We start from the raw sequence: 12,920 nt of genomic DNA, 5'->3' as shown, positions 1-12,920 counted from the left end.
CGACACTGTTTTTGCACCATCATACATTGGGATCTCAACCCAGAATTCCAATGGGCAGGGGAGACTGCGGGAACTATGGGATAGCTACGGGATTGCTACCCACAGTGCAATGCTCCAGAAATCGACGCTAGCCTCGGTACATGGACGCACACCACCGAATTAATGTGTTTTTTGTGGCCCTGTGCACTCGACTTTATACAATCTGTTTTACAAAACCGGTTTATGTAAAATCAGAATAATCCTGTAGTGTAGACGTACCCTGTGTCTAAACCCTTACTAAAGTCAAGATAACATGTCTATTGCTTTCTCCCTATCCACTAGGCCAATAGCCCAGTCAACAAAGGAAAGTAGATTGGTTTGGTGTGATTTTGTTCTTGATAAATCCATGTTGGCTATTTCTAATTATCCTATTATCCTCCAGGTTCTTTCAAATTCATTGTTTAATAATTTGTTCCAGTATCTTTCCAGGTATTGGAGTTAGGCTGTAATTCCTCGGGTCTTCTTTGTTCCCCTTTTTAAAGGTAGAGTTCTCCCTTCTATAGACTGAGTGCCAACTCTTGAGTGTGAATTACAGTAGTTGGACATCAGATCCTATTCTTGGCAAAGTCCTGTTTTTGTTATAGGTTGTTGTGGGGGTTATCTGGTACTTGGGCTAGAAAGATCCAGATGTGCTGGGGCAAACCTTCACCTCATATTAAATGTACACCTCCTCTCTGCTATTATGCAGTCATGGGGAGCCAAAAATGCCTACCGCATTATAGCTGAAACCTCGTTATATCGGGATAGGGGCAGCAGGGCTCTGGCGGTGATTTAAAGAGCTCCCGGCTCCATCCTCTGCGGGGAGCCCTAGGCCCTTTAAATCGCCGGTGGAGCCCTGCTGCTACCATGCTATACGCGAACCTGTGTTATATCAGGTCACGTTATAGCTGGGTAGAGGTGTATTATGTATTCCTGATTGCAACAGTAGGACAACTATAACAAGGCTCTCTGCACCAAAGATCCAATAGAATAATCTCCCAATCCTCTCACTTTCAAAAGTCTGCCCCTTTGATTCCTGTAATCCAACAGAAAGTGCCACACTGGAAATGGTTAGAAATTTACTCTGGAGGGTAGTAACAGATAGTTTAAGGCAGAGTGCTAACTTGCCCTCCTGTGTTAGTAGTAGATTTGGGGCCTGTGGAAGTCTAATATAATACTGAACACTCTACTGTTGTCATAGTGATTCTTCACAGCTCCATGAGATGGGGATAATATTGACCTACATTGTGTAGAGGGGCAAGAAGACACATGGGTTAAATGATGTGATCTAAGCACATTCAGCGAGTCAGTATTAGAACTGGGATTACAATTTGGGCCTTTCAGTTTGCACCCCTATCCCTGTCTCTCTTTAGTGTAACACAAATATGTGCCCTGTAACTAAGTTGTTGTTTCCTTCTGTGTTCTGCAGGTCCAAAATGCTAGTGATTTGTTGATCAAACCACTGGAAAATTTTCGTAAGGAACAAATAGGCTTCACCAAGGTAGGTTTTATACATGTGTTTATGCATTAGTTGGTTTTTTTTTTTAAAGAAGTAGGATGGTACTGGAGAGATTAAAGACAGATTTCATGCATACTATTCAAGTGCAGCAGGACCATTAAAGACATTTCTCCTCCCCAGTGCAGGCATGCTGGAATGAGGAAGTCCGTCCATGCTTTAGTCTGGCTTCCTATCATGAGCAGTACCAAGGGTACTTCCTGAACTCATGGGGCTCGGCTCTGGCATAATCGCAACACAGACCTTCCTGAGAAAGTTGCACCTTCTTTCACCAGAGATCATGAAAGTCCTCTTTTGCCTTACTGCTTGCCCCCACCCCTTGTTTGCAAGGTCCATGTTGGACCCTACTTGTTTCTAAATTGAGTTTAGAATAAAATAACCCTTCCTTCTTCCCCCCTCAAAATATATCAGAGAGAAAAAAACTAGAGAGACCAGGAATCAGGACTTGAATATGGCCGTAGGGCTCAGTTTAAGAAATATTTAAATAAGGCTTCTAATGGCTCTTTCATCTGGACCAAGTTTTTAAACCAACACATCACAAAAAGTGAGTCCTGCACATGTGGAGCAGAAAAGATTATTTCTTCCTTGTCGGCTATCAGGGACTCAGGTTCCACATTATTCTGCAGCAGTTTGAAATTAGGCTGGGTCTGAACCAGCTCCAAAATGGAGACATGCTTAGAGCTTGGATTCAGCCCGGCTCATCTGAGCCTTTGACATTTAATAAATAATACATTGGAGAAAATGATACTTAACCCCCCCACACACCATACTCCCTCCCCGCAAAAAACAAACACCAAAAATAACCAAACACATACAACAGTGATTTACATGTGCTGGACACTGACAATGTGCATGGCTCCATATCAGACAAAATGAAAGCGTCCCTGCCTGTGAGCAAACACAGTCCACACATGCTGTGTAGAGACAAAACTCACCCCTTTCAAGGGTTTGTTTTGATTAACAAGGAAGTCAGCTCCTATTGAGATTGGTACCTGCCCCAATGAGGTTCCATCTTTTTATTCTATGTTTGTACAGCACCTAGCACGACGGGGCCTAAGCTCTGCCACCATACAAACTAATAATAATAATAAAGTAACAAAGTTCACTCCAGTCCCGCTTCCTAGGGTTTGTCCCCTCAGGACTGCTCAGCCCCCACACTAGATCCTTTCTTCCCAGAGAACCACTCCCTCCTCCTTTATTTGGGTGGAATAACGAGCGATCTGTCTCATGGAGTTCACAAAACCTACCTAACCTTTTCCCAGCAAGATCAACGCCTGCAGTCAGAGTAAGGTGTTTGAGACAGGCACTGCCAATCTGTTACACTGTTTCTTGTGTGGTGCAGTGTAATAGACTGAAACGGAGAAGACAGAGGAAGCCCAGAGGAAGAATTGACTCAGGGTTATATAGCTCTTTGTCTACTCTTTGTAAGTTTTTAGGAGGTACTAGAAGAAGAAAAGCATTGTGGCCTGGTGAACTGGGATGAGGAAGGTATTTCATGCACCTCACACCATCAACATAAGCTAGGAAATTACATGTTCAATGTGACTTGCTTTATCCTGAATGTTGTTGCGATGCCCTGAAGCGGGGAAGGGCACAACGGATATGAGTTTCTGAAGGGGATAGATGTCCATGTGGGGTACCATTGGGTGCCACAGTGCATGCGGGTTGTGGAAGAAATGGAGACCTCAAATGAAGGTAATGGATGAGTCCCCTCCTCCATCCTTGCCCCAGTTTCTAGACCCTCTCCCCAGGCCTGTGGGGATGAACCTATGAAAGCCTGAAATCACGCCACCTCCAAAGCACTACCAAACAGGGTAGAGTTCTCTGAGCATTAACTCTGGTTACATCTACACTTCAAGTGACTGATTCCCAGCTGGCATGCATATACTTCTGCCAGTTCTGATCTCAGCCAGTACGCTAACAATAGCAGTGTCACTGTGGTAGCACAGGCAGTAGCTGCCTGGGCTAGCCACCCCAAATATACCCAAGGGAAGCAGGCGGGTTTGTACTTGGGGCAGCTAGCCGATGCTGCCATGGCTACACTGCTGCGTTTAGCATGCTAGCTCGATGAGTGTGCATATGTGACCTTGGAATCACACCCTGGCTCAGAGTACTTTGAGGCTCCATCTAGACTAACACAGCACAAACGTCTGTCCTCTGTGCTACTTATAGAATTGCCTCACAACGTCTGCGCTCCTGGTATTAGACAGTGTGAAGTACAGATGAGGGTCAGCGAGGTTATTAGAGTTTTCCATTAGAAATCACAGCACTGGACTACCATAAAAGATGAAAGGATATAAAGACCTGATTCCTGCCCTCGCTCCTGTAACTCCATTGACTTCAGTAGAGTTCCTCTTGACTTGCGCCAGCGCGAGTGAGATCAGGACGAGGTCTTTAGTCATGCTGAGCAGAGGCACGGCAGAGATAATTCGTACCCTTCGATTACTGGTTTCTGTGTTTGTCAGTCGCCTTCTGTAAGATGTTTTCCATTCTCTTTCAAGGACACTGATGCCAGATAGGAAGGGCATTTGAATTGAGCCTTTGTGATGTCTGTGGTTGGAAAAAAGCCAGATAGTCTAAGACATCTGAGTCTGCACTAATCAGCTTTTCCTGGGAGATGAATGGAGTCTCTCTGTTACATGGTGTATTCCGACACAGATGCCTCTGCAGGGTTTCACTGGGATACAGCACAGGGGGTCTTTCTTCAATTATCCTCCTTCACCAGCAGCAAGGCCTGGGATTATTGCTATTTTCATGAATTATAGATAAATGTTTGTTTGTGTGAATGTTGGGAGAGTGGCAATACAAGGAACACCTGCATTGTGTTTCTCTACAAGCTCATCTCATGGCAGAGGATCCCAATGGGATTCTTGAGCTGACTTTGGTCTCTCAACCCTGGCCTGGAAACATCATCCACTCTAAAATGAGAGAGTTAGTGAAAGATCAGCTATCGATGTTGGATTATTGATTTGTTGGAGTTTCAAGTGAGAAAGCAAAAAGAACTAGCTGAGGATCATTGAATGGGTTCAAGTGAGATCTAGCAGGAGAAAACCCAGAGCTCTAATCCGTATCAACTCCATCTGTGAGAGAAACAAGCATGATCGTTTACTTATTTTTAAGTCTATAGCTGACCAAACTCACTGTGGTCAGGTCATGGGCTTGATCCAAAGACCAGTGGAGTTAAGCATATTGCCACAGACTTCACTGGATTTTGGAGCAATCGCCATGTCATTTATGTTTAGAATATGCCTTGGTGAAGCATGGTGTCTGGATATGATGACCATGGCATTTGAAAATTAGTTAGATTGTGCCATAAATCCTGGTATTTCTGGAATGTAGTAGCCTTCAAAAAGGACAAGGAAGAAGACTGGGGAAGTCACTAGTGTTTTGGGGAGAGAGAGGGAGGGAAAAGCTTCTGATTTTCCTGGAGCAGCAGAAATCACTTCAGAATGTTTCTAAAGAATGATGCTGCACTAGTGACACATAGGAAAGCTGAAAGCTTTTTCACACTAAAAGAATTTGTCTGTTCTCTTCCCTTCCCCCTGCTCTCGTGTCCATCCAGCTAACCTCTTTGTCATTTCTAAATATAAGCAGTGGACAAGCTGTATGTTGGGTACAGGACACCTTTGTTAACAGCCTCACTGAATTCATTCAGCTTATGAGAGTTTGAAATCCACTCAGAGTTGCTGGTTTACTGGATAGACACAACTCTGGGGATTTTTTGTTTTCTTTATCAGACTTTTTTGAAAATCTATTTTGGATAATTCCGGTTAGCCTGAGGAATATTTACTGTTGCGTGGGATTCTGTGCATGCTATACATCGGTGTTTAAAAAATGGTTGAGAGTGTGTATTCAAAGGGCACTTAATGGTCTGTAGTCCTGTAGACCCAGTAGGAAGTATATGTGTGTTATGAAGTCGTAGGACCCAATCCTGCAAACACCTACTAGTGAGTATATTGCTTATTACTGTGAGCTGTTCCACGGAAGCCATAGGAAATGTTAGCAGAGTTGGCCCACAGTTTGTCATCTTCAGACACACTTTTTCAGTGTTCAAATGTGCACCAGACCAGCAGTCATACTTGCTGGTATCAGTACTTAGCATGTAGTTCTGAAGTGATTATCAACAACAACAACAAAAAAAAAAAAAAAAAAAAAAAAAGAGGAAGAAGAGTTTTCTTGTTCTTAGATCTCAGTTTGAGGCAAATCAGGAGAATTTTGGGGAACTGAGTAGGGGGAAAAAACCTGAACTATGCTAGAATATTTTTACAGAAATGCTTACATTGCATCTTTCAACTGCATGGACATTTTTGTATTTCACACAACTTTTATTTTAAGTAACTCATGATATATGTACCGTAAAAATCACTTGAAAACACAGCCACTAAACATTTTTTTCTGCATCAGGGTTTTCTTGTTATTTTCCTTTGATTCTTCCTCCCTCAACCTTTTTGTTAACATGAAAATGAGACAGAGGATTATTAGCTAGAGCACAGTATATAATTTGCAAATAATTCATCTTGTGAATTTAGTGCCTGTCCTGCTATCAGATTATCTGCCAGTGGGTTGTGATTTCCTCACGCTGATTCATTATCTGAATTTATTCAGCACACCTTTATTCTTCGTGGAGCCTAAAAAATTCAGTGGATGTATTTGATATACAATATCTTGAGTTGTGTTGTCAGGCTAAGTTTAATGAGCTAAGTCACATAACACTGTTTTTTGATTCCCGACTGGAAAAACGTGCATGTACCTGCAGCTTGAGTTTGAAATTCACTCTCTGCAAACCAGCCAGCCAATAAACATGACTTGCATGTTCACCAAAAGAGACCAGCCCACATTAGGGGATAAACTCAGAAAAAGTTGGTTAATTTAAAAAGCCAAGTGAATATTCATAGCTATTTGTGCAGTATTTCCCCAAATCTGTTTAGAGCTACGTTGTGGCCTTGCTCCTCTAAGGCTGTGGGGATGAAACCTGAAGTGACCAAGTTGAGGTACAAGACAAGGGCAGGCAGGAGGCTTTAGGAAATGCACGACAGGGAATGTGCGGAGCAGCTTCCCTTACACCTGCTAGTGAATCTTGCTCTGTCTCTCTCCTCTGTCTCTAGAGCCTGCTGACAGATGCTCGCAGGGAGAAGGGCCTCTGTCCTCACCCTAACCTGGCTGGCCACACAGACAGTGTCCCGCAGTGCTGTTGAGTGTGCTAGCCTCCCATCCATAGCACACACTGCTGGCATTCTGCTCGGTCCCATGCAAGTGCTTTAGGGGGGTGAAAGTGATCCTTGCAGACAGGGCTGCCCAGAGGATTCAGGGGACCTGGGGAAAAGCAACTTCAGGGGCCCCTTCCATAAAAAAAAAGTTGCAATACTAGAGAATACTATATTCTCGTGAGGGCCCCTGCAGGGCCCAAGGCCTGGGGCAAATTGCTCCACTTGCCCCCCCCCCCTTCCCCTGCTCCAGGTGGCCCTGCTTGCAGACAAGCTAGATTTTGTCCTTTCCATGAGTTGAAATAATCAGAAGGGCTAGATTCTACACACAATAATTCCCCCTGCCTCCTGCTGGATGGCAGTTTCAGAGGATCCTAATTAGCACTGAAATGGTTAAGGGAAAGTTTTGCAAGTCAAGCTTTTTATTTTCCCGCTTGACTGCTCTATTCCTCAACTCAAGCTTGGAACTAAGCCAGTTTCCAGGAGGCATAGGCGTTTGTGCCACAGTTTATCAGCAGCAGATGATATGAGAGAGAATGCCAAAGGAATTGTAACCCTTCCATTGTACCGTTATCCCTAGTTGCTGTTGGGCAGGCTGCTTATCCCAGCTTCTCATGCGATTTCTAGGACTCTCATTAGTTTCTGATTAAACACACATCCTCTGAAACTTAGAGAGCTGGGCTTTCAAAGCGCTTTCGAAGAGCAGTTTCTTTTGTTAACTTGTATGCTGACTGTGCTACTCTGTCTTGCATTCAATTACAATAAGTATTTTCTATTGGTAAGCGAGTACATGGAAGTTGTGTGGTTCTTGGCTCTGAATATTGGCACGTACTAATAGGAAGGTAATGCTGCCTCTCACTGAATATTCATGAGCAACTAATTTGTGCTTGTGTTTGCAGATCGGCCTTCAATCATTTTTCTTGGCTGCTGAATGGAGCAAGCAGGCTAGCTCCTGGAAGCCTTGGCTTCAAATTAGGGAGGGGTTTTTAGTGTGTCCTTCTGGTTTTTAATTCCATGTTAAGTAGCCTGAGTGTAAAATGATTGGCATCCTCTGTCTTTATTTGCCAAAAATTCAGTTTTGTGCTATTCATGTTTTCACATGGCAGCAATTGCTTTCTGAGAGAGTGTGTGCGTCAGCTCGATCTCCTCAAGTCATGGGGAAAACCTCCGTTTGTTTTGTTTCCCTGTGCATGTCACGGTGTGGAGTGTCCATTAATCTAGATGGCAGGTAAACTATGGAAGAAAAGAGCAGTTTCTGAAAGAATTGACTGACTATAGCTGGCAATGGCATTTCCGTTCCTGATATACAAAAGAGCCTTCTCTCACTCCTGCAGGCTTTTATATGGAAGTAACCTTCCACCACCATGAAGGCAGAATGCATTTACCTGGAGAGAACTGCCCAATCCGAGCTAATGCCACAAGTTATGAGAATTCATAACTCAGTTGTGCGTATACATAGTAATGTTTTTTCACTAACTGGTGAGTTCACTCATCTGCTACAGCATCACTTGACTCTGCGCACACTACAATAATCCAGAAACATGTACTGCTTCTGTTTCTTGCTGGGAGTCATGGAAAAGGAGGACATGGTATTCCAGAACATTCTCTCCTGTCATGCAGAACTGGACCTGCTTTGGTTGTCACGTCTTCCATTTACATATCAACCCATGTTCTTCCTCTTCAAAGATTCCATTGACTGAAGTCTGTCGGCAGCATTTAAGTTGTATTTTCTGGTAGTGTCACCACAGTAGTGTGCCTTCATTTGTTTTAGATTGACTGTGATTTTTTTTTCTTTTACTTATTTCAGGCATAAAACAGAGTTAGATCTTATTCTGACCATTACTAATACTTCTGAGCTCCCTAGTGACCCATTTCACATGGATGAAAAATACTGCGTAAACTGGAAGTTTCATTGCAAGTGGGTGGAGCAGAGAGTATTTGTTATTCTTACATATGCCTCTCGCCAGAATAGACAGGCGTGAATGTTCCAGGAACTGCCTCTTGAGCATAGAACTCAAGCTGGAATTGACAGGTTGAATTGATTGTTTTTTTTCAGCCATTTATTTTTATTACTTCTTAGAAATAGGGAAGGAGTTCTCTAGCCTGGATAGAACAAACAATATCCCATAGATATTTCATTCCATTCTTTACACATTTTCAGTATTGCACAGTGTTTTTGGAGAAAAGTATTTGCCAAACTGCTTTAAAGCTTGTATGTAGACTGTAAGTTTGTACATGACCTCATATTTGTACTGTATTGTACATGTACCAAAATATCTTTGCCAAGCCCTAATGCCTGATATAGTAAATAGAAGGGAAGCATGGAAGCTGTAATCCAACACCTGTGGTTCGGCAGTAATCAGACTTCCATGTAGCTTTATTTTAAAACACTTCTATGAAAAATGGTGCAAAAAGCTTAGCACATTTTTGTGGATCATTGTTTTTAAAAATAAAATACACCTCTACCTTGATATAATGCTGTCCTCGGGAGCCAAAAAATCTTACTGCGTTATAGGTGAAACCGCATTATATCAAACTTGATTTGATGCTCCAGAGTGCGCAGCCCCGCCCCCCCTGGAGCGTGTTTTACTGCGTTATATCCAAATTTGTGTTATATCGGATGGCATTATAATGGGGTAGAGGTTTACCACTTAGGCTCCTAGCTTTGTTGGTGTGGTGCCTCAGGGTATGAATGGATGGTTTGGGAGCATGTTTGTTTAAATAATAATTGAGATTAACATCCCTTTAGTCTGTGTGGTTTTGGATGGAGTTTTAGCAGCAGGGTTTTGCTTTTGTTTTGCCAGTATCTTGTGCCAGTTCTTCAGCAGACGTGCTTTTCTATTCAGATCTCACTGTTACTAGTTCTTCCTCTTCCTCTCATCCACTAGACTTGACAACGATTGAGCTTTTCTTTATTTTGAGGCATGAATTTGCTGACTCCAAATTATTATGTCCTGACCTTGCAACTGGTGACATTTGGAAGTACAGTATAGAGGTCTTTTGGCTTCAGTGGGTCCCTGTGCTGCAGTAACTATATGTCTATTCAAATACCTTTGCAGGTGAGAACCTATCACAGTCGCCAAGCTCAAAGATTGCAACAGTTGGTGCCTCCACAAGGATGGGGTCATTTTCTCATGGTTATTGTGTTGACAACAGTGGTGGAAGAAGATGTGGGAAAGGATACCTTGTAGGGGGGCCAGAAGTATTTTTCTCAAAACAGTAGCCAGTACTGTCTCTGCTCCCTGTGACATAGACTTGAATATTCACTGCGTTTTACAGTGGGAGGCAGAGTAGCTGCTGTGGGAGTTTAATTTATATTTTTAACTTTTGCTTGATTGAGGTGGGCACTGAGGTTGGTAACAGACTGTAGTGGTGTGGGCTGTCTGTCCTCAGGAATGTGAACGGTCTGCATCTGAGCAAATAAACAGCCTCCAGGTCTTTCCATCTAACACAGCATGGCCTTTCTTTTTCCAGGATTCAGTAGCAGTCCAATAATAGTCCCCATAAACATGCTTCTCTTCCCAGGGTTATTAAAAAGGAAATCTGTTCCCTTCTCGGGCTCAAGCAGGAGTGCACCATTTGCTCTTCTCTTGGGCCTGGTCTCTCCCCTAACAGAGTCTCATCACTTACTTCCTTCTGCTTTTGTACTCAGCAGCTGGGCCTGGTTAGGGTTGCCAGGTGTCCGGTTTTCGACTGGAACACCCTGTCGAAAAGGGACCCTGGCTGCTCTGGTCAGCGGTTCAGAGGGGGCCCGGGGCTAAGGCAGGCTCCCTGCCTGCCCTAGCTCCACATGGATCCCAGAAATGGAAACTAGGTCCTTGCAGCCCCTAGGCACATGGGCAGCTAGGGAGGCTCCACGCTCTGCCCCTGCCCCTAGTGCTGACTCCACAGCTCCCAGTGGCCAGGAACAGCAACCAATAGGAGCTGCAGGAGCGGCGCTTGCGGGCACAAGGGCAGTGCACAGAGCCTTTCTGGTCACCCATGCATCTAGGAGCTGCAGGCACCTGGTGGCCGCTTAATGGGAGCCGTGGTAAGCGCTGCCAGGACCCCGAACCCTCTCCCGAACCCCAACCCCCTGCCCCAATCCGGAGCCCTCTCCCACACCCTAAACCCTTCATCCCCAGCCCCACCGCAGAACCCGCACCTCCAGCTGGAGCCCTCACTCCCCTTCCGCACCCCATCGCCCTGCCCCAGTCCAGTGAAAGTGAGTGAGGGTGAGAGAAAGCGAGCAACGGAGGGAAGGGGAATAGAACAAGCGGGGCAGGGGTGTTCAGTTTTGTGTGATTAGAAAGTTGGCAAGTTCAGGCCTGATAAGTTATTGGGACTGGCTGTCTATGGTCCACACCCCTTATTCCTTCCCTGTCTGTTTGTGCTTCTCAGAGTGGATAGGAAATCAGAAGGTTGGGCTGGGGCCACCTATGTCAGTCCAAGCCCAAGGACCCAGATGGGTAGTATTATTCCCTGCTATACAGACTTACTTCCACAGGCTGTATAATGAGGAGGGGAACCTCATAGAACAAGGACTCACTAAAGGAGGAAAAGAGGACCAGATTTTCAAAAGAGGCCTCTAATTTTGTGTTCATGTTTTTGATCCTGCAATCAACTGCAGATGGCATTAAATTTCAGGAGAGAAGCAATGAATGTTGCTGTCTGGCTGATTGCACCTGTGACGCTGCCTGCTCATTTGTGCCCACAGGTGAAGGAGGACACAAAATTAGAGACCAGGTTGACTTTGAAGTTCCTGTGGATTGTGAAGTTTTGGAAGCATTGGTAGCTTATCAGGTCCCTGCTACTTTTATTTATTCAGATTTAATCATATAAAAAGATGCTCAATCAAGTGTCTGGGTGCCCTTACATTGTAGAAGTCCCAGCAACATTAAAGTAGTGATGTCAGAGGAACGTAGCCAGATACCAACAGAATTTCATTTCCATTTCTTCCTTGTTATGGGACGCATAGCCGAAGGCTTCTTACTTTTAAGGATCATTCACAATATTTTTGTGAGAAAGAGGGATTTCTCCTCCGCAGTTTTCCATTGCCACCACCATCCCTAGCCCCAGAATCATGTGATCCCATAGCGAAATCAGAATGTTGAATTAGTGCCCTCCCAGTAGTTTCCAGAGCAGCACATTATTCTGCCTCCAATGCAGGATTATGCCCTCATTGCCCGGTCAAGCAGTAGAAGCTGGGTTGTAAGAGATAACGCCCTCATCCAGATACTGATATCTGAAATGGCAGCTAAGGGAGCACAGCAATGTATTGTGTTGTTTATATAAATGGTCCCTTTTGTCAAGCTTGGCCTAGTGTAAAATGTTCTTTTAAAACAAGTAGAGGGAAAGGCATTTGGAGTGAGCATACCGGGAGCAGGAGATTGAGAATGGCGAGGCTTTGTGTGGATGTGTGTAGGGGGATCAGTAAGTCTTTTTGGGTTTTGGATTTTCCAGCCCTGCTTTCCACTTGCCTATGTTTTCAAACACCTGAATTGACAAATAGACCAAGCAGCTTGACAGGGAGAGAGAGAAGGTTTTTTGGTATTCGAGGACCTGTCCTTTGATATGCGTAAGCATCCTCTTGTCTGCTTGGAGCTATAATTGAGGCTACTGTCTTGCTTGATTTTTTTACTAATGAGGTCTACCAACAGTCACTAGCCACAGAATGGTTCATTTTCCAGTTTGGAGTGAATGTTTTTGCCTATCTGACAATCAAAAAAGACTAGCATCTTGGGGAAACCGCCCTCTTCAATGATTTCACAACCATTGTGTGGTGGAGGCACAGCTTCTCAGTTGAACTTCTCTCTGAGTGTTACTGCAGTCACCCTCCTGATACTAGTATCTCTTTTATGGCCTCATCTGGATCTTTTTTCTATGGTGGCACCAGTCAAATTATTAGTAACTTTGTTAAATTTGGATGCATGCAGTGGAAAATACAGTAGGAAGAGATATATACACAGAGAACATGAAAAAATGGGTGTTGCCAGACCAACTGTAACAAGACTAACCAATTAAGGTGGGTTATTATCCACTCTGAAATTTAAGTTCATGCACAGTCAAGGTTTCTTTCTTTCTTGACCAATATATGTGTGTGTGTTTAATATATAATAGCGATCAATAAGAAGATATGGGCAACGTATATGAAACTCCCAGTATGATTTTGAGGATCCCACAATAATCATGACAACATGGAT

At 43.9% G+C, this 12,920-nt stretch overlaps 1 protein-coding gene across 5 annotated transcripts in view; it reads left to right on the top strand.

Moving 5' to 3' along the window:
- Positions 1-12,920, top strand: part of OPHN1 (oligophrenin 1) — a 125,099-nt gene that overhangs the window by 63,672 nt on the left and 48,507 nt on the right. For all 5 annotated transcript variants that reach the window (XM_050964635.1, XM_050964633.1, XM_050964634.1 and 2 more), the window contains one exon: positions 1,448-1,519. In XM_050964635.1, the coding sequence (XP_050820592.1) occupies positions 1,448-1,519 (72 nt within the window). The remainder of the gene's footprint in view (positions 1-1,447; positions 1,520-12,920) is intronic.

This window comes from Gopherus flavomarginatus, chromosome 8 (genome assembly GCF_025201925.1).
Source record: "Gopherus flavomarginatus isolate rGopFla2 chromosome 8, rGopFla2.mat.asm, whole genome shotgun sequence".
Classification (NCBI taxonomy): Eukaryota; Metazoa; Chordata; order Testudines; family Testudinidae; genus Gopherus; species Gopherus flavomarginatus.
The sequence above is the reverse complement of the archived record's forward strand: the minus strand, read 5'-3'. Positions and strand labels throughout refer to the sequence as shown.